At 40.9% G+C, this 22,678-nt stretch overlaps 1 protein-coding gene across 1 annotated transcript in view; it reads left to right on the top strand.

Moving 5' to 3' along the window:
* The first annotated feature begins 6,457 nt into the window (after positions 1-6,457).
* Positions 6,458-22,678, top strand: part of GLCCI1 (glucocorticoid induced 1) — a 51,422-nt gene continuing 35,201 nt past the window's right edge. The window contains 1 exon segment of the mRNA XM_030226581.2: positions 6,458-6,909. Within this exon segment, the coding sequence (XP_030082441.2) occupies positions 6,465-6,909 (445 nt within the window). The 5' untranslated portion in view covers positions 6,458-6,464.

A 22,678-nucleotide genomic window follows, 5' to 3' on the forward strand; every position in this document is an offset into this window, starting at 1 on the left:
AGCAGTAGTTGTGGAGTCCACCATGTCACTCAACAGCATCCCATTTGGCTGGTAAAGGAACAGTGATGATAAGTTCCAAATAAAACTGAGTCCTGTTTGTTGTGCCTAGAAAGAAAGGTCATGGTGAACAAGGCTTTATTTGTCAGAAACAGTCAAGTAGGATAACTAGAGGGGTAGAAGCAACCCAGAAAAGGACTCTCTGAAATGAAGGTTGAAGTTCCCTAACCCTCAGATTGGCCTTTTAGACCAGTATTGTCAAAATGTACCCTTATTAATACCAGTGCTAATCTGACAGCTAGGACACTGGTGTGGTAGGGGCATTCATGCCTAATGCAGTTCAAAAAAAAAAGCAACACAAAGCCAGATACAGATCAAATCAAGAAATCTTAATAGAAAGATGTCAGAGACTCTACTATCAGACACTTATTACTGTTTTAGTGGCTTCAAATCTACCTCGTTAGGGGGATGCTGCTCATTTAAAAAGATTAATATCATATAAATCAAAGTACTATACAGTACATTTGTGCTTTCCTAATATCCTTAGCAAGGTAACTGCTCACATGAAATGGTGTTTCCTTTCTTTTATTGTATTGGTGTGAATGGTAATAGATATAACAGTATCATTATATTCAAATTGCTACTGGCATTTGCTTACTGTTTCTACCTTTTCCATTAAAGATACTACTGCTGTGCATATTACACACTACCAAAGTACTCTGAAAACTATTTTTTTCCTCACAGATGGTTCTATGATGTGGCATGAAGCTATTTTAAGGAATAATTACTTTTGTTATGTCAACATGAAGTGTTGCATTATTATTCTATTATTATTGATGTCTTTTAGATAGGGGACTGGTAAGAGAAATTATAGTAAAGAACTGCTTGAAGTGTCCATTACATTTAACATGGCAGGTTATTGGCATACCAGCCATTTTACCTGTGTTTCAATCAGTTTCACTTTGGAGAATAGCAACCATACATACTTGTCCAAAAGTGTCCTCATACCAAATGCCAAAAATGGAAAAGAGGGAAAATAAACCTGCAAGATCCCTCAGCTCCTCATTTGAAAGAACTTGGGCATAGCCCCAGCTGTGCAAATCAGACTTTTCCCCAGATTATGAATGGGGGAAGGGGGATGGAGATGGTGGCTGAGTCAAGCAGCCAAACTCAGAACAGTAATGTAGGGCAGGATTGCTGCCTACAGGAAACTCAGCTTCCCATGGGACATGGTCTGACATGGTTAACTTGCCAGTAAAGGAAAGCGTTGAACGGAGTTACCTGTACCAATGAATAGAAAGAAAAACTTCTGAATAAATGCAGAGCTGGAAGGAAGGTTTGGTGATTTTAGCTGTGTGTTGAATGTTAGCCTTTATGTTAAAGCAGATGCCTAAGGAATACATAATTCAAAAGTCCAAAGTGGTTGGCCTATTTTCCTGAAGAGAAGAGAATGTAGTAGCAGGTCTGATTCCAGATGAGATAAGACTTTGTTATAACAACAGTAATGTTAATGGGCAGGTTCTGGTTTAAGTCAGTTATTCAGTATCACAAAAAGACTTCTGACAGATAGGAAAAAAAAAGACAGTTATCCAAAATGGTATTCAAATTTCTTAAGGGAAAATCTTACAGCTGGCTCTTATTCTGTAGTTTCCTGGCTTGTTCATTATGCAGTCCTCGCTGCTAGTGACAATCCTTTGCACTGAATGAAATAATGTTAACAATAGCATTTGACTAAAAAGAAAGAAAGTACTATAATACCTTCTGGCTGAAATTTGAGTGTCAACTTGAGTCTGAAATTTTCTGAAGTTTGTGAGTATTCATAAATACTAAATTCGACCTAGTATAAATAGTGTTGGGACCATAGGTCTAACAGCCCTTTACTTAATGCATTTCCCCCCATCCAGAAAAAAAAGACATGGGAAAAAGAAACCTAACACATGCTTGACCCTAAATTGGATGATCAGAAGTGGTAAGTCCTCAGTAGTGGGTTTCCTTTTGTTGTTGGAAGATAACATGAACATGCAGAGACTTGAAAGTGATCATGAGTTGGAAGTCTCATCCCAGGCTAGTACCAACAAAGCCAGCACTGGGGATAATGATGTTGTATCAGCAGCCCTGGAGAATTCAAGGGCTCAAATGCAAGGTAATTCCCAAGAGGCTTGGGGATAGAGAGTGCTTGGCTGATCTGAGGAGATCATATCTGTGCCACTGAACATTTGGGAGCAGTGGATGGAGTGTGGCTGATGAAGGCAGTGTCTGTCTGTCAAAAATCATTGTAGTAAAAATAATTCCATATATATTTTTCCCCATTACTGTCTTTTTCTAGGTATAATTTTGTTTGAAGGCAAAAAAAAAAAAAAACAGGCCAAAACCAAAACCAACATCTCCACAGCTTGAGACAGATATTTTCCAGGAAAATGGGCTGCTGCTGCTTCAGCACAGCTGCTCAACTCCAGATATCAGTTGCATTTCACATGGGGGCTCTTACTGGAGGTGATGCTCCCATTCCTGCCTAGGGATGCTCCAAGGCCACAGAGGCAAGCCTCTGCTTGAGCCTCCGTTTTGTCATTTGAGAGCTGCACTTTGGGTCATTAGGGGTTGTTCTTGTTCTAGTTTTTAGCTACAGATAATGCTTTCTGGTCATCATCTCTTTCAGAATATTACTGGGATATAAGTACTTTTTCTTGTTATTTCTCTCTTCCCAAATGTAATATTCCCAACTGTATATTCATAACAAATAAGAGAAACACAGGGAATGGACCTGAACATGCATGAAGATAAGTGCACCCTTTCTCCTTATGGCTTTGTGTTAGGTGCTGCGTGAATATCTCAGAGACACTCACAAAGGTCTTGATTACAAGTGGAATGGGGAAAGGGCAGCAAAGAAAACATAGAGGGAGATAAGAGAGAGATAAAAATGATGAAACAAGCAGGTACACACTGGGAGCAAAGAATTGATGGCATTATGGCCTGGTAAGGGCATAGAAACTAAAGTTATGTTCAGATTTGAAGAGTTTGCCCTCTCTAAAACCTTCAAGTAGGAACAAAATAAGGATTAGGATTGCATAGTGTCTAATGATTGCTTAAAACTTCTCAGTTTCTATGGCTCTCATGTAAATCTGCTTCTGACCTCAAGAGATGAACCCATTATCAATTGATAATAGTAGGATAGATGTGAGTAATTTTGTTTCACTCTTGCCTGTCACTGCCCTGCTCCTAGAGTTCACTCCCTTGCTGTTGTGCTCTTGCTGTGATGTAAGATTTCCACTGCTCTCAGGATGCCTCTCCCAGAAGCTGTGTTAAGGATGTCCTTGTCTCCCAGAAGGATTTAAGAGTCAGAAATACCTGTTACCTCCAGTAGAAACTCCCTTAAGGACATGCCAGCTGGCAAGGTAGCTCCTTAAAGTGGAAAAGTGAGAAATGCCTTTAACGTTGCTTTTGAAAAGTTGAAAAGGGTATTTAAGGCAAACATGGGTTTTTGAAAGATATAAAGATTCTGATAGGAGCTCAGTTTTTACTTCACTTTTTTGTAATATCTTTTTGGTATTATACAGCAGTGGCATTCCCTGAGGGAACTACTCCTAAACCTAGATGAAAAACAGTGAAAAATACAACAGTTGGTATCCCACTTTAAAGTACTCTATTCTAGAAGAATACTCTCTTCATCTTTTCTGAAATCACTTTTTCCTAGGCACATGGCATGGTGCTGCAACATGTATGCTAACTCTACTTTAGAAGGAATTAGGATGGAAATAACTTTTGGGGAGCAAAGCCCCCCCAGTACAGCTGTTGATGTGCCTGGTTACAGTTTGGCTGGAAGCAGTCCCAGTGGATCTTTTCTTCTCTGGTTGCTGTGAAGGCAAGTGAAGTGGTGATTCAGTTTGGACTGTAAGGCTGTGGCATGGTCCTCAGCTTGTTTGGAAAGGAAGACTTGCTACTGATATTTTACTCTAACACGCCCTGTGGTTTGGGGTGCATGTGGGTGTTCTTGTTTTGGGGCTGGTGGGATTTTCTTTGTCAGACATTTACCTTGTTTTTACGTATTGATTCTTCCTATCAAAATACCTTGCTTCTTCGATATGCAAGAACATGGAAATTGTAAAATTTAGCCATTGTGAAACAGTACTTAAACAGACAAATTCAAGAGCTGCACTAGTTCATCCTTATTTTAGTCTGACATAACCCTCAGCACTGGCAATAGCTGGAATGTATCAGCTATTGTTAGTCAAAGGTGCACTTTCTTTCTCAGCTGACACCAGATGATTTTGGGTCTGTAAAACACTACTGTATCAGCAATGTTATCTGACAAAGGTACAGATGTAGGAAAACGTGCTCACTGCTTAAAACGCTGCTGATATTACTGTTTGGCAGATGGCTACTACAGGTGAATGCTTTCCAGTCATTTTAAGCCCAGTGCAGTGAAGCAGAAAAAAAATAAACTAGATGGACTTCATAGCTGTGTTTAAGCACAGTGCAAAATCCCTGGGGGAAAAAAGTCTCTACAGCCCAGTTTTACAAACAAATGTGGCTCATGCTAGCAGAAAACAAAAAGACCGGACTAGTGGAAAAATACATGGTTGCTGATTTTTCTTAAAATTAATTAATACGAGAGGCTTTGTTGGCTGAGCACGTTCACGTGGATGTGCAGTGTATTATTCCAACCCTCAACCCTTTCTGTAACATAACCACGGTGACTGCATCACATGGTGCTAGTGCAAACAAAGTCTTGCTAACAGCCCATGAATAGAAGCATTTTCCGAGAATACGGTTTCTCATTGGGACTATCGACTGATTCCTGTGCTACCAAGGGAGAAGGAGAGCCATGGACAGCTTTGGAGGCATATACGTGCAGTAACCTGAAGCGTGCAAAACAAAAATGAGTGTTTGTTAGATAACCAGAAAATGGTACAAGGGATGATTCTGGCACTTTTAATTGATTCCTGATTGGTATCTAAAATAAGAGAGTGTATCTTGTTAAACATTCTACTTCTATGTATATTCCATGTCCTTTTTGTTCTCCTAACGTTTGAATCTGAGAGACCATTACTGAACTGACTTCCTCCATATAGCAAGACTCTCTGCATTTTCCCTTCTCCTCCATTAGCATCCTATTTGCATCAGATCCAAAATAAGCACTGTTTTCTTTATGGACTCAGCTCAACTTATCTTTCTGATCTCACAGCCATTTATTTTCTTAGCTATTAAGCTAGTCATCCTAACCCTCATTTTGTTTCTCATTGTCTCAGGTTATGAATTCATCTAATGGCAGCTCTTTTTCCTAGAACAAAAGCACTTTCTAAAAATATCACTGTAAAACTTTTTCTTTTCCTCTTGACATTCTCCGAGAAGTGTTTTTGGATGCATATTAGGAAAACCAGAGTAATATTCTATATACACTTATAGGAAATGATGAAACCACACTTATTTAGACTTTGAAGAACATCTTGATTTTTTAACGAAAGTAGAAATACTGTCAAGGTTTGACGGACGTGAACAGACTTTGTTGCGAGAAATTCTGGCTGTTTCTGAGCCTTCCCTGCACGGGAGTGGAGTAACCGTGAGGAGGCCTACAGTCCCCTGGGAACAGGGACAGCGCAAGACCTGGTCCAGAGCACTGCCTCTCCCGAGTCAGTGTTAAGTCGGCACCCCGTAAAGTTCACTTTGAAGTCGGAAGCCCATCCTGGCACCTCACCCAGCGTACCAGAGGCTGCTTTTCCACCGCTGCCCTGACGGTCACAGCATCCCAGTGAGAGTGAGCCCGAGCCCGAGCCCGAGCCCACCCCCGCCGCCGCCACATCCCACTTCCCCCGGCCCGCCTCTCCGCCGCTCGCCACACCCCCGCCGCGCTGCCAGCTTCCATTGGCTGAGAGCGACGAGCGACAGGGCACCTGGCCAATGGGGCCCGCGCTGCTGCCGCGGTGGCGCCCAATGGGCTCGCGCGCCCGCCACCCCTGCCCGTCGCGGCCGGGCGCTGGGGCTGCGCGGTGCCATTCGGAGGGCGGGCGGCGTGGGGAGCGGATGGTGCTGGTAGCGGCTCGGGCTCCGGCGGGGGCAGGAGCAAGAGCTGGCTGCGAGCGCCTCCCCCCCTCCCCATCCTTCCCGCTCCGGCTGCGTGTCCCCTCGTCCTGCTCGGCAGCCGACCGCCGTGAGCCGGCAGCGGTGTACGATGTGAGCGGCCGTTGGGCTCGGCAGCGCCCCCGGTGCTCTCGACGCTGGGGCGAGTAGCGATGGCCAGAGCCTGGCGTGGAAGCAGCAGCCGCCGTCGCCGATAGGAAGCGCCGGGGGCAGCTGGGCAGGCGGCGCGGAGACTCCCCAGGGCCGTGCAGCGCTTGTCCCGCCCCCTCCCTCCTTCCCTCCCCTCCTCCTCCTCTCCCCGCGGCCGGTGCATGCGGGGCGCTGGGGGCCGAGCTCGGGTCCCCCGCAGCCACCGGAGCGAGTGACCCGCGGGGGTCTTGCGCATCCCCGCTATGTCCTCGTCCAGCTCCTCGCAAACCCCCCCGTCCCACCACCAGCCTCCGCCGCAGAGGATGAGGCGCGGCGCCGCCGGGTCCCCCACCGCCGGCACGGCCGGGGGCCCCGGTAACGGCGCCGGGGGAGGCTCGGCGGGGACCAGCCGGCTGCTCCAGCCTATCCGAGCGACCGTCCCGTACCAGCTCCTGCGGGGCAACCAGCACAGCCCGACCCGCTCCCCATCCGCCTCGGTGGGCAGCAATACGGGGCCGGGGGGCGGCGGGGGTCGCGGCGGAGGCAGCCCCCCACCGCCGCCCAGCGCGACGCCGCCGCTGGCGGCGGGCGGCGGCGGAGCGGAGCCGGGCAGGGTGAAGGGCAGGCAGCGGCGGTCGCCGGAGAGCGGCGGCAGCAGGAGGAGCAGCTCACCTGAGAGACGGAGCCCCAGTTCCCCGGTGTACAGAGGTAAAGCACCGGGAGAAAGCCGGTCTCGCTTCCTTGCCCCGCGGGGGTGCTGGCCGGGCCGGGGCCGCCCAGGCTCCGGGTACCCCGGGCTCTGCTTTCCGCTGCTGGGCTGCGCCCTGCCTTCCTCCCGGGCCAGCGAGGGTGGGACACCGGGGGACTCCCGGCCCGACGGGAGGAGCCCCGCCGGAGTCTTAGGGAGCAGGTCGGGGGGCGAGGGCGAGCCTTAAATCCCCCGCCCCCGGTGCAGGTGTTGTGCCCCGGTTTGGTTCGCGAGGAAGCGGGGGAAAAAGCGCTTCGTCCCGCCGCCCTGCCCCGCCATGGGGGAGAGGCGGCGCCTGAAATGTCATCCCTCTTCTCGGGCAAGGTGAGAATCCTGCCTAGGAAAAACAGCCCCGCGCCGGCCTTGGGAGGAGCGGCGCGGGGGCGAGCCCAGGGGCCGCCGGCGGCTCCCCTCTCCTCCCCGGGCGGAGGAGCAGCCGGGGGCTCCGACGGCGCTGCTCTCGCCGCTTCTACCCTTGGCCTCGGGCTCTGGCAGCGGAGGTGTGCAATAGGGAAACGAGCCTAAAATTACCCGCTTCCCTGTCTCCAGCTGTAGCTATCTAGTAGGGGTGCTAATGAGTTAGATTTATATCTGGGGTGTCACAACCCAGTTCTGAAGTGTGTGTTAAAACCAAGTCTCCAATGCTCTTCCTATCTGCAGAGCTCGGTTTCCAGAAAGACTTGCATTTATGTAAGATCATAGGTTAAAAGATGTGATGTTTCCAAGCACGGGCTCCAAAACAAGGAAATTCCCATATTGAGATGCTTAAAAACAAAGTCTGTCTCCTTGTGATACTTAGTACTGAATCCTTGGGACTGTAAAAAACTCAACCAAACAAAGCCCACTACAAACCAACCCCCGTGTAGCCAAAATAGGCCTGTAAAGTTTAAAATGTAAAATTGGTTCCCAGCAAGTCCAACTTAACCTGCGTCAGGTTGTCTGTTAAATTACTGAATGTGTTAAAGTGGCAGTGGCCATCTTACCTCCCCCGCTCTCTTCTGCCTTCCCCATCACTTGTGCAGCTGAATGAATTGGACTAAATGCACTTTTTATGTTGTCCTGCTGTAGCTATCAGGTATCACACATCATCTCTTTCTGGGAATGCTTTCTGTGGTTCGATACCACTTGCTTTTTCTGTCCCTTCCATAAGTCTTAACTGTGTGTGATTTCTGTGGCAATTTGGGGTCTGTGTTGGGTGCCAGTGTTGTAGCAGTGGAATTTTACCTTCTTTCCTCTTCAGTTTTTATGTGTAGTAAACTCTTGCTGTCTGTAGTATTTGCAATTTGGGCAGATCTGTCATCAGAATTGTCCTACGTTGGGGCAGCATTTTACAAATGAGCAAAATGTCACTGCCAATTACAAATGGAGTTAATTTGCCCTATGTATCTGCTTATGCAGATGACCTAATTGATTGTGTTATAATCTGACCAGAGATACTTTGTAATGTATTTTTCAAAAAGAGTCTATTTCTGCAGAGGGTTTTGCGTGCTTGAAAATGGAACTGAGCTTCTGTGGGTTTGATTCATTCAAGCTCTATTTAAAATTTTAAAGATCATATTTTTCTGACTGTATGGAGCACTAAATGTTGATTTCCTTTTTGCCTCTTAAACCTTTGGAAAATGCTAATGGGAAACTAGGCAAAACCAAAATATCTGTGTGTATGAGTAGTCATAGTGCTGACGATAAGCAGTAAATTATTTAGTTGTGGGAACCTGGAGGAAAACATTGTAGTGGTGCAGTGTATAAAGCCTACGCTTAAGGTGTATTGAAGAGGGAGGAATATGGGCAGTTACCTGCAAGCCAGAAAAATACTGCAAAGCTGTGAAGTATTTCATTAATGCATATGATTTTTTTTTTGTTGGAGGGGAAATTTTAATTTTAGAAAGTGGCTTCAGTCTTCTTCATCTGTGAGCTATTTTAGCCTTAATAAATCAGACTATAAATTAGTACTGAATGACTTTTCTGTCATTAAACTTGTTTGAGCTTGCCTCCTGGTGAACTGCGTCACAGAGCTTGATTTGGTTTGATGAGTGCAGTGTATAAAATCATAAACGGTCCGTCGAGAAATACACCCTGTAATCTGTATGCACTGCAAAGAATTCGTTCCCCCTCCTCCAGGTCAAGCCAGCTGCTGCTGCAGAAGCTGACATCCTTTAGCAAATCCTGAATGAATGAATGAAAACAACGTGATCGCCCTAATAATGACCACAATTGCACACGTCAACAGCTTTATTTTACTGAAATGCTGGCACCATTTTCTAGCGGGCGAGAGTAATAAGATACTCTATTTCTTCAGTCTTGCAAATGAAAAAAGGTTACCAAACCTCCCCCCCCCCACCCCCCCCCCCGTCTGCCCCTCCACCCCCCCAAAACTAGAGGTGTTTTTACACAATTTGGAATATAGTTCCATGCCATGGGACAGTATTTTGCCTTTGTTTCTCTGCTTGTTCTCAGCATTTTAGTAAATGATGTGTGGACATTAAAAACATGTTTGTAGTCTGTATGGTGATAATAGTATAGAGAAAATTGATTGCTGAGCTGGAGGACTACTGCAGTAATAATGGAGGACTTGAAAAAAAATTTAAATGTTCCGTTTTCAGACATGGACCATTTTGCTGTGGCTTGTTAAACAATGCTACTCTAGCTATTTATAGTTGTTATCAGTATGCAAGTCTTGGGGAAGTGGCTTGATTAAGTTTTTTTGTCAGTTTTTCAAAGCCATTTCCCACTGCTGTAAAATGTGAGCTTAGGCTCTAGGTTTAATCCTGTTGTTTTTCTCACCAGTGCAGGAGATGTGTTTGTCTTTGGCTCTGCAGTCTGACTGGGATTGTTTCACAGATATGCTTGTTCTGGAAACTGCTTATGATTCTGATGGATAGATGTTATTCTCTTAAGACACCTGTCCCTTCCCCACCTCCTTTCAGCCTTTTTCAGTATAGATGCCTTCAGCTGGCTATCCTGCTAAGCCATTTTGTGTGGATATTTTAGTGATTTGCTGGAGGTTCCTTTATGAAGGAGATTTCTGTGCAAACACTCCAGCTTTGAGCCTCTACAGGTCAGAGCAACTACCACTGCAGGCACTGACATCACTACTATGTGAATGAAAGCAGCATGATCTGTTTTTTATCCCATCATCATGTTTTCTACTCCTTCTTTCTAGTATACTGTCAAGGTTTTTGTTCTGTAGCAATACCCTGTGTTTTTAGGACTGAAACTTTCAATAATGTGATATTTTCTTTTAAGCAAACTTGAGGACTTTTAGTTGCTAGGAAGCCATCAATGCCAGTAGCAGTATTTGGTTAGTTCTGTTGCTGAATAGGTGAGAAATCATGAATGTTACATATATATTTTTAAGGTGCTAAAAAAAGAGGGGAAAAGAGGGGAAAACCTGATAGCATAGGATAAATCTGCAATGTGCAAGTCAATGCCTTTCCTCTTTCTTGAAATGTGTTTATTCCTTACTATTAGATATTTTTTATAGTATGTGTTCATGTTTTGGAGAGCTGGCAGTGGAAAAAGTGTCTGGTTGAATGTAACAACACGTGGTTTTCTTAGAGGGAATATATCTGTTAGATCTCTGAGTGCATAAAAGTAATGTCAACAGAATCTGAAGCTGTGTGGTTTATGACAAAGGATATTCTGGTAATAATCCAAAAAAGCCAAACCCTTGGACATGTCAAATAAAACTTGCTATTTGCCTGTGGACACATCTTTTAAAGAAGAAAGCAACTTGTTTTCCTCCTTGCCTTACCTGGATAAAATCAGTGGTGCCTGCTGTTATTTAAAGTAGCTTGTATAAATATGAGAGTGGGTTTCCTGTTTAGTTTGTTTTTTTCACAATACATTAATATTTTGTATACAAGGAGGGTGTAAATTACTTCTATGATTCAAACTCAACACTGCTCTTACCAAATGCTTTTAGTTTTAACTCTAGTGGTACTGTAATACTAATGCCTCATATTTTTCTAACTTTCACTTACACATTTTATAGAACAAACTTTTTGCCATTCCATTTCCAAATGTTAAAGACAAACATTAGTTTTAAGGACACATGAAAAATACTGTGATCAGTTTGGCTCTTAAAGGTTCCCAGTGTCTTTTACTTCCCAAAATAACTCCTGAAGATTTGCCAACATGAGTGAGAGAAAGGAATTACAAAAGATGCAAAACAACTGCATAACCTAGTCCATTGTAAGAAGTATATATATATCTGGTTTTAGACTAGTGGAATTAGTAGTGGAGTAAAACAAACAATATTGTTGATCTCTACACTTGTAAGGGATATCAATATTAAAAAACACCCAAAATTTATACTTCAAAAGGTAGAACTGTTTTAATATCCTGGATTCAAACCATCCAATATTTTGGCATTATAATTGTTTATACCAGAGATCAAGAAGATCTTGCCTTTATTTCTAGCAAATGTAGGTAAGGAAGTAATTTTTGTGACACTTCCTATTTCCTGATTCCTGAATAATGCAGTATTCCCATAACTGTATGACCAAACCAGTTTTGCTCCAGCTTTGTCCCTCTTGCTTCCCAAAATAGCTTTCATTGGAATATAGTATGATGATAAAAAAGACCCTGGCTAAATTTGATCCAGTTGTCCTGAACTCAGATCCTTTTTAGTTACATGTTTTAACATGACTGTAAATGAGAATGATGTCTTGAATGTCTTTAATAAATAATGCTTTATAAAACAAAATAATTGAGCCTCTTTCAGGTGTAAAACTGAAGAAAGAATAGGATGAAAAAATAGGAAGGTATTTTCTCTATTGAACTTGAATAGTGCTTTAGCAAAGCATTAGCTTTGAAGACAGAACCTCCCTGTTTCATGAAAAAGAAAAAAAAACTAACTTAAAGTGTGTGATTGTACCTGTTTTAAATCACTACTTGACCTTTAATTCTTATTCTTTGGACATAAGCAAGTGTTCATGTGTTACATATGGCCAAACTGAAGTTACTTGCCAACATGTGTGCATAGTAAAACAGTAGTAAAATACTGAAATTTAGTTTCTGAAATTCATGGTTCCTGTGTTTTGTTGTTTTCTTTCCCATGGTGGTGGAGTGAATGGAGGTTCTTAAAATGTATTTTAAAATGCAGGGAGGGTAGATCACTGGAGTGTATCTTAGAATCTTACAAAAAAGGCAGTGTTCACCAAGTCTAGACTGCTATAATTCAAAATTTCACAGTGGAAGGCCAGTTATTTTTAAAATGGGTTTTGTGCTACTGCTCTATATCATTATGAAAAAAATAATAAAAATAACTGATGCAGTAATTCTGAAGTTTCAGTTAAGCCTAGACTTGAAAGCAGTAGTTGTAACAATGCAAAATGTATTGGAAATAGAGTATATGCTCCTCAGTGTTTCAGTATAAGTGAATATCTGCAATACATTTTAAATGGGACTTTACCAGTTGATTAATTATCTTCCTCTGAAGAAGATAATATTTTTTTAACCTGCAGTGAAAAATGAAAGTTCCTTTTTTAAATCAGTTGACAGTTACTTCAGTAGAGAACAGTGTTGCCAGCACTTGACAAAATAGGTAGTTCTTCATGGATTTCACATATATTCTTGGGAAGTTGTTAAAAAAGTAGAGTTTAAACATCAGCTAGCATTTTTCCATAAGTATCTTTTATTGATGAAAAAAATGACCCTGTCTTAAACATTCATAACTGGAAAATTGTGCTCAAGTATTTAACTGTCAATGATCATCATCTTGCTTTATTTAGTGTTAGTATTTAAATGGATGCTTATGTTAGTTTTTCAGTGCTGCCTCCTTTTGTAGTGCCTAAACAATGGCTTAAGGCATTTTCAGGCAAGTAAAATATTATTTAGATCTCATCATTAGAATACATCACAGCAACTTGTCAGCCTGAGAGTATGACCTTTTCTTTTGTATCTCCATTTTTAAGGTTTGGGTAATTGCAAAATGAGGAGCATTGGAGATCAGGGTGAAGGAAAATGGGTGTTTGTACTTAATAATCAAATTCTGAATAACAAATTTGAATGTATATTCACTTCCCCAAAATTAGATAGTTTTCAGTTATGCTTTATTTTTTTCCCATCTGATGTGACTCTGAAGCTCATCCCTACCATACAACTAATTTTGAATTGGACATTAAATGCTGAGGTGCAGAAAGGGATCAGAGACTTCTGCAGTATGGGTAGCACACAAGAGGATCATGACCCAGTGTGTGATAGCAATCCTTTGGAATGGAGAGTCGGGCTCTCCTGTTCTTACCTTTCTGAAGCTGAGGTGGCGTCCATGGAAGCCTTCATCCATGGCTGAAACTGAAAAACAGGCTCTCAGGAGCTCTTCCCTGCTCTCCCAGCCGTGTGAGTTTGGGCTTAGGACCAGAGCTGTTCTGTTACATGGCCCCCTTGGATTGTCTGGTGATAACTTTGCTCCTACAATGTCTCCTGTTGGGATCTAAGAAGGCATGTAGCCCCTGGAAGTCTGTTTTGAAAGGAAGCATGGGCAGGCCAAGTGTGGCTGTGTTGAGGAGTGCCCTCAGCCTGCTGTCTCAGGCCCTGTAATACCATCTCTGCCCTGGGTGTGTTTATTTCACTTCTCCTCCTTTGGTATATGCACTTCCTAGCTTCTGCTGCTGATTCCTGCCAAACTATGCACCCTGTTAGATTAGTTTTCTCTGACAGGGAGAAAAAGCACCCAGAAGGTGTGAGTGTCTGCACTCAAGCTGTAACAGTTTTCTGCACAAAAAAAAAAATTGTAAATGGGGTATTAACCTAAACAGTTTGTTTTAGGTCAGTGAAGATGGTTGTGATGGGAGGTTTTCATTTTTTGTAGTCGTAGATTGCTTTATTAGCTTTCCATGTTAGATATTGTTGCTTTGCAGATTGTATATACTTCCCAGGAGGTCATGAAATGTTATGAGCTTGAGTTTTGAAACCTTAATGCAAAGTACTGTATGGTTAGGCTTCCTTACCTAGTGTTGCATATGCCCCAGTGATAAATGATGCCACTGATATTGGTGTTTATAGGACTTGACTGTCACTGTTGCTAGTGTTAAATTGAGGAGCTGTTTGCAATGGATATTGTTCTCACATGAGTGAATGACAGCATTGGTTCTTACATGCTGTTTATTTTGCTCAACTTGAAACTAGCTTTACCCAAACTATGCATCATTTCCTCTTTAGGAAGAAAGTGTCTGTATTTTGCTCACAAGAGCAATAGGTAGTAGTTCTGTCATGGTTTTTGAATAATCTAATATCCTCTCTAGAGTATTTTCTTCTCAATCTGCTGAGAGATAGCCTAAACAAGAATAGTAATTTAAGTGTCTTATTCCTTGAATGATGCTAGTCACCTGTTTGAAGAAGGCTACCTTCAGCCTCCTTTTCTATGCCCTTATCACCAGGCATTGTGCAGTGTTGTAAACACACTTCTGAACTTCAGGAATTAATACTTATTTCTGACTGTCAGGTCATTGCAAGATGACTGACATTCATACTTGAATTTGAAACGAATTTCTGTCGTTAAATTAATTTTAATGTTATATAATAAGTATAAATCTGTCTTTTAGAAATGTTTTGTGTAACAGTAGTTACTCAGTTGTGAACTGATTAAATGTATGGCAATGTGAGTATTGTTTTATTATGTACCTTTTAATCTCAGGTGTTTTGATGTACACTGCCTATTCTGGAGTTCTCAAAGAAATAATTAGTAAAGATTGGCTGGCTGGATTACCTGGGTTTCTATTACATTTTTTAAAAGTCTTCACAGTTAGAAAAAAAACCACGAACATTTTAATATAGGTGCTTAGGCTGCAGTACAAAAATAAAAATATCAAAACTCTAATAATTGTTTGACGTTTGTCAGCATTTGGAGACCAAGCTTTTGTTTGGAAATAACGTGTTCTTACCAGGAAACAAGTTTTTGTTATTCAGTGTTCAACTACTAGCTAATTCAATTAATTGTAGTCGGCAGAAATTACCCTGTAAATACAAACCCCACTTCAAATTATGCCATGAAGTCAGAAGTTGGCTATTAGGGCGCAGATGACCTAAGTGGAATATACAATCCCAGGTTTGTGAACATGTACCTCTCGGGGATAACAGGGCAGTTGCTTTTCTTATATGAAATGCTGTATCCATGCTGGATCAGAAATGTTGCTGGATAAACCGTGAAAATTTTGTGCTGTGTTCCCATAACTCAGGCTACAGAGAGACAGCATAGAGCAGCCAGCTCTAGAAGAGCTATGAATTTCTGTAGGTATTTAACATGATCCCAGTACCACTCTTTCTGCATGCCGTGGCACAGCTCCCTAGCCTAGTAGGACTAGAAGATGGTGCTGTCTGTGCTCTGGAAAGGTTGGGTGAGTCCAGTGCTCACACATGGAGTCCAGTTCAGTGCTGAGTGTCAGCTAGTCAGTCTTTCTGGAATCTGGAGCCCCTGGAAAGTACATTATGAAAACCAAGTTGCTTTGCAGCTTTGACTCTGTGAGCTAGGTATTACACCTCCATATTCAGCATATATTATTCTAAATCTTTGTTATATGTGATGTCTTAACTTTCTGCTTTTCAAAGCAATGAAGAGTTGAGCTGCTTGCTGAAAGTTAAACCCAGATTTACGCTGTGTCCCAGAACAGACTTTGACCAGTGTGACTAAAAATACCAGCTAACTGCTGAAGAATGCAGAATGAGACTTAGATTTACACAGTAGCTGGGAAGCTGCCAGGTTAAAGGAGAAGCTGTCTTCACAGAAGTAAATTTCTGTTCAAGGTCTTAAAATCTTCATTCTTAACTGATAGCTGTGTTTGCTTAATTGTGGCAATTGATAGTGGAATACCACACTTCCTTTCTCTCATACTCTGATCCCTCTGCTATTTCAACTTCAGTGGCTCCTTTGTTATACCTGATAACCTGCCTGGAATAATTATCTTTGCAATGTTTTCTTCACCCACAAAGAAACCATAAAATACATTTGAAACACTTTCTGTTCTTTTCAAAGGGAGCAAGGAAAAGGCCTAATCTGGAAGAGAAAAATTTCTCATGGGCAAAAATGTGATTAACTCATGCATGTTTAAAAGTAATATGTATTTGAGAAATGTCCATACAAGGAACTGACTGCAGACAGATAGGATATTGTCCACATGGAAGATCCAAATAGACTTTGGTGTTGCTATAGAAAGAGAGGCTCATTCTTTCAAAACAAATTGTTTAGCAAAGTGTGCACTGCATATATTATTTAAAATATTTTGTAAATCTGTTGTATAGATCTACCTTATTTTCTTCCAAAGAAGGAACTAGGCTATTCAGATGATTGGAGGCACATGATTTTTCTTTAGTGGTGTGTATAACCTTTAATATAAAGTTGAAGGATACAGGGAGATCTTTTGACTGCAAGATTATAGTAGAAACTTAGGCCACATTGAAGATAGGAGTTACCAACTGTAACAACTCAAAATTTTGGAGAAGCAGAAGAAATGGGTGTGCTGACACATGAAAGAAATGTTAGATCTAGCCTTTGTTTAGTCATGCAAATTTGCATGCATATACAGCAAAAGAAGAAAATCCTACATAGAGGTTTGTTTAAAACTCATGCATCTGGAGTAAAGTTTTGGATTTCAGAAGGAAGTAGTTCAAAAATTTGTCTGAATGGGGTTGCTCTGCCTTGAATAATAGAGAATCTGTTTTAAGGAAAAATGTTAATACTATTGGAGTCTTTCAGACATCAGAAAAATTCAAGGATGTGATCTGATTGCATACACACTTACCTCGAAAAGGCTGCTAGGAATAAGCAGAGTGCCTGCAAGAAACAGCAGGAAGAACTGAGGAAAGAATGTCATGTTAGCAATCAAAAGGTGAATCTTAGCTGAGAATTGTTAAAACATGAACAGGCTTGGACTTTGTGTGCTTTAAGACAGATAATAGAAACATGCAGATTGAAAAATGAGGTAAAACTTGTAACCATTTGTTTGAAGAAAAAAAGATCTGAGAATGATCTGAGTCTGATCTGCTAGAATGTATGGTTTCAAAGTCAGCTCCAAGGAATAGTAGCTAGTCTTAGAGGAAATAGCACAGATATTTATTCAGTGCTTTGCACTCACCAGAAACAAGTCTAAGAAATCACTTTCCATAAGGACAGTGATTTTTAACCCAGAAAGATAAAACCCAAATTGTAAGGGACAAGGATAATTTGGAATTGGGAATTTCCAAGACTGTGATAAATACAGATTGCATATTTCAGTGAAGTCAATTCAGAGATCTCCATTGCAGGATTCTAGAAAAGCCTACTCAGAAATTGACATTTACCTTCAAATTTCTGAGGCAGTCTTGTTAGTAGAAGGGACATCATTAGAGAATAGATACCTCCTGAGTATAGCAGGTACCTCAGCAATGCTGATGTTTTAAAAATGGGAAAAACGTTGTGTCCATTTCTAAAGTATGGAGAGCTACTGGTGGAACTTCATAAGAAATTGGAAGGGATGGTGGAAACCAGGGGGAGTGTTAACATGCAAAATGAGCTTTCCAAGTGGTGTCATGCTAACCTGGTCGTTTTGATAAGAAAACTGATCTCCTAGACAGGAAGTAGATCTTATCTGTTTAGGCAAATTTTGAAATTAGGGTGATGAAACCATTGATGAATATTGAGAGGTTTAATTAGTATGCAGGAAGATTATGCAAGAAGAGTTTAAGAGCCATGGGAATTGAAGTAATAAGTTTAAAAAAATAGATTTAAAAGTAAAAAGCGGAAGTTAATGTATGTGGGGTTGTGCTTGATCAGAGTATCTTTTCCTCACAGGAGGAGCATCTAATTTGGAAATTCTGGAGGGTGGAGTTGGGTGATGGTGAGATCTCTGAACTGCCTATATGAAGTAACTGAAAAACTTCTGGGCACAGGTCTGGTCTTACATGAAGAGCACTTGGCCACACAGGGGCTGCTGAGGCATTAAATGGTGTACTGCACACTCTTTTCATGCTCCACAGTTCAAGAAAGGTAAAGTCAAACTGGAGCTGACTCAGAGAAGGACTCACAGGTTAGGAGTTTAACTGTATGATTCTAAAAAAATCTGAATAAAAATACAGTTTGTCAGAATCCAGGTGAGCAAGGAAGGGAATGAGCGGGTGGATTGGATTGACCATGTAAATATTTGTATATTAAAGTGTAAGAAGGCCTGAAACCATCAGGAAAAGTTCCTGGGTTATTTTTCCAGTAGGAATTGTGATGACAAATAGCTGCTGTAGGACTGGCTGTACTGTTTTAAAGTGATTATGTGTTTTGTCAGTGATAGCTGCAAAGTGGGCTTCAGATTTAGGAAGTTGTTTCTAGTCTTTGTTTCTATGTCTTAACTGATAATGAAAAGATAATTTATTTACTCATGCAAGTTGAGTACTCTCATTTAGGCAATCAATTTTAATCTGGTTTTACATTTAAATTTTCAATTTTTTTCCAGAAAAATATATTATTGGTGTTTAGTATCATTTGCTCTAGCTAGGAGAATGCTTTCTATTTCTAATAATTGGTGATCATTATGATGGCATTGTATAGCCTCTGTGCATTGATTACAGTTGTTTGTGAATTTTGATTATGGAAATGTTGAGTTGTGCCTTCTGATTAATTTTATTCATTATTATGTCCAGCTGCATTTTGATGGAAAGAAGAATTAGATTAAAAGTTTACAAAACCCTCACTTTCAACATCTTGTTAAATTTTAAGTATTGTCTTTATAACAGCAGCAACAAAAAATCCCTTCAGAGTCATCAAGTTTATTTGAAAAAAGTGTTCTTCAGTTACTGAATCAACTGCATAGGTTTATACTGACCCCAAGCACCCCAAGCTTTAGTTGCTGTTCTTTGTTCCCAGTTTGGTTCTCAATATTGGATACATTGAATAGATGATTCAGCAGATCTAAATTTATGAACTAAAAGGAAGGAAATTCTCTGTATCTGCTGAAGTGTCCAACAGTTAATGGATAGTTGTTTCAGTGTGCTTTTTCCCAAGTACTTAGCTGCTGAGCTCCTATCAAATTTGTCTTAACTTTATAGTACAAACACTTAATTGAATGATAGTAAGTTTAGGTATTTGTGTAGTGTTTAAATTTGAAAGAATAATCTTACAAAGAAAAGTATATTCTAAAAATGTGAAATACATAAAAGTTATGAAGGTTTGGAATTCGTGCTTTTTACCTACACCTCATCCTGTTAGAAGAGTGCAAGTGTGTAGGCTACATCTGTTGAACAAAGCAGGCTTTTGTGACATGAAATCCTACAGGTCCTGTACATGCCAGCAGTAATCCTTGTTAGAAGAATGGTTTAGCTTTAGCGGGCTGAAACTTTCTGCCATATGGTTTGTTTACTTTTCTTACGGAGATTAGAGCGTTCTTTCTGTGTTTGATCTCTAAGAACAGGGGAGTTTTGCTGTGGACAAAATCTGACTTCTGAAACATATTCATAGTCACATTTTACCTGTACCTCTGGGTGGGGGGAATTAGGGACATGAGGCAGAGACCTTGCTTCAACATACATGCATAGGCAACCAGGACTTTCAGTCAACTGCAGGTCCAGTGAAATATGCCTTACAAATTCATCCATGTGTTCTACTTCCTCTGGTGTCCATACTAGCCCTACCACTGTGCCATCCTGTGTGGCTAGGTCCTTGAGAGTCTTGCGTGGAATCTCCGTTGTGGAAGGAAATGCCTTAACCTATGGGTTAGATTCAGTGACTAACCAGAAGATCTCTTCCCTTTTTAGATGACTTAGTGATACCTATAAAAGATCACTCAATATAGTTGATTTCTAAATCCCATACTGTGGGTCAGTGTGTGCGTACAGTTTTCCTTTGAAGGAACAAGCTGGTTTTATCTTATGTTGTTTTCCCGGTATAGGTGATGTCCTGTCTTGATAGACTTCTGTTTCTTGCAGGTCAGTCTGAATTCTCATAAGCCTTGTCAGGTACAAAACCAAATCAGCCCTGACTACCAGGCTGTAAAATGATCTGTGTGGAAGACTGGCTCCCCTCTTGGTTTTTTTTTTTTTTTTTTTTTTTCCCCTCCCTGAAGAATTCTGGATGTAGAAAGCATATGATTCATGGACGTGGATGTCTGAAAAGATCCTCACTCTTAAGAAATAGCCTGCCTTCTGATTGTTCGGTTTTGGTTGTTGGAGCCTTGGTAGGATTATGGTGCTGCTCTGAGCTGCCTTTATTTTTTCCTTCAGTTAGGATGATGAGAGGAAATTAGAGTGGATTTTGTCTGTCTCTTTAGGGTAGTAACCTCAGAATGTCAATCCTCTTCATTTTTAGTCATTCTCTCCTGTGATTTTTTTAAGCTAGAAACTGGGGAATAATTTCTGAAGTTGATACAACTGAACCAAAACCAGTGTGGTTCACATAATGAAAACAAGTTTTAAGGAGCTGAATGTAAAGTACTTTAGAGATGCATCGGAAAGTAACTTAAAAAGACTGTCTCTTATATTCTCTTAGAATTGTAGTTCTGGTAACAAAGCCCAGTACTGCCTTTTAAATGTTTGAAAATGCTAGAATTTTGTTTTGTTTTAAGCTATTAAAGAGATTAGGCTATTTAATTTGAAATTATGAAGGAAGAGTACAGTAATTTAATGTTTTTTCTTTTCAATTACATAAAAGGGTACTGTGGGTTTTTTAAGATCCTATTTAAAATCCTATTTTTTGTTACTTTGTATGAGCAGTACATGGCAAACAGCATGCTCTTTGTTGTTCTCCACCTTTCTGAACTGTTAATGCAGTCATGCAGCCATTTAGCAGATTGGGTCAGAAACAAGTCTGTCAGTCACTGGCAACTGGGAAATGTCTTTGAGCCAATAGATCTCTTTACTTCTCTGGAGTAAAACTTCAGGGGACCCCAAATCCCTTGTTAATCTTTTTCATGAGAGATTTTGGCTCCAGTTACAAGAGAAAAGCCTTCTTGAGAATGAAGATTGAAATTTTTTTTTAGAGTGGCCTCTAAATCCCCATTATTCAAACTTTTTCCTGGGAAAGTCATAGAGACAAGTTCAGCAAATTAAACTCACACTCGTGTGACCATCTACCTACATAATCAGAGCAGGAGAGACCAATCAGATATACATTCAGCTATCATTACCCTGTCACTATATACATGCTTAAAAAGCATGTAAAAAAACCCCAGACAAACGTCCCTTGACCAGACTCTTCAGAGACAGGGTCCTGTTGAATCAGGAAGTCTGCTTTAAGGTACTCAAGGAATCACTGCCCAAAGTAACCAAGAGGAAAGGTATCCCTTTTTCATGCTTTTACAAGGTGTAACAGGAGAGGGGACTTTTAATTAGGTGTAGGACAGTCATCAGTAGCTGCTGTGGGAAATGTGACTTCAATGATATCAGGCCATCATTCACTGTGGGTCACCATTCTTCAATATTCAGCTTTCCATTTCTAGTTTTTGATTTCCTAGGCTGCATTCCCACATAATCCATTATTTAAGAAGCACTCACAGGCACTTCTGCCTCTTTGGGTCTCTTCGGTTTAGTAGATTGTTGTAAATTTGTTGTCAGTTCTGATAGGAATGTCCTAGAAATATCTGATACTATTTTATGGTGGTATATGCAGTCTCTGAATATCCTTTGGGCCAGACTATTTGAACTCTGACTTTGTGGCTCTTGAAAAAAGTCTTAAACAGACTGGGATATCCATCATAGTGAGTCTTCCCAAGAGTATTTTTGGACAAAAAAATTCTTTTGAAGTTAGTATTTATTTCCTAGATAAAATCTGAAGTTCTTCAGGAATGGATAAGTTCTAAGCTTGAGACTCATTTCATTAATAGCTTGTGACCAGAAGGTTGTACAGGGTGCTAGCAGCTAAACTGAAGAGAAGCATCTCATGGACATCTCATGGAAGTTATTGGGAAATTTAATACTGATATTTCATGGTCTCAAGTTAATAGTTTAAGTTAAAGAACTTTCGAGAAAAGAAATTACTATTGTCTAAACTTTGGGCAGGATAGTGTCACAATTAGCTGACATCAAAAGTGGGATGACAATACTAGTTTTGGAGAAGAATGAATTTTAATTTTATTTCATGTTTTACACTCAGTTTGAGAGGAGTCTGTGTTATCTGAGATTCTCAGGATAATTTTAGTCCTTTAAAATCAGTTTTATCTATGCAAGTACATGAGTGGAAAAGTTCTGGCCAAATTTGAACTGGATTTGCTAACTGTTGAAAGAAACATGGGAAGAAAAGATGTTGACAGATGAGCTCTGGTGGATTGAGCTGAACCAGTTTTTTTACTGCTACCAATGCTAGCTGTCAGTCTTGCTGTTCTGTTGCAGGTGATTTTCCTCATTGCACATGTGCCACAAAGCTATTTAAGCTAAAAATGGATGGTGAACATGGCTTTCAGATTATGTGCAGGTTAGCTGCCTCTGTCCTAGATGGGAGTGCAAGCTCTTCATTTTAGAGCTGCAGCAGATGGTTTTATTTGAGCCCCCCTGTTCTTTTCAAAAGAGCTGTCGTGTTAGGCTCTTACTGAATTTCATTTTGCTGTCAGAGAAATGGAAACCTTTTTTCAGTCAGTCTAGGTGGTATAACTACAATTCTCTTTGCTCTCAATGCAGCATGCAGAATCATGATTTCATGCAGGTTATTTTAGTTGATTCCTGCTGGGAGGTAGGATCATGCTGAATTTTGCCAGCTGTAGTATTCAGGTGGACTATTGTGTCACTTTGTGTAACATTCTTAACTAGAATGGTGTAGCAATTTCTCCTAAATACATGCCA

Source organism: Serinus canaria, chromosome 2 (assembly GCF_022539315.1).
Source record: "Serinus canaria isolate serCan28SL12 chromosome 2, serCan2020, whole genome shotgun sequence".
Taxonomy (NCBI): Eukaryota; Metazoa; Chordata; class Aves; order Passeriformes; family Fringillidae; genus Serinus; species Serinus canaria.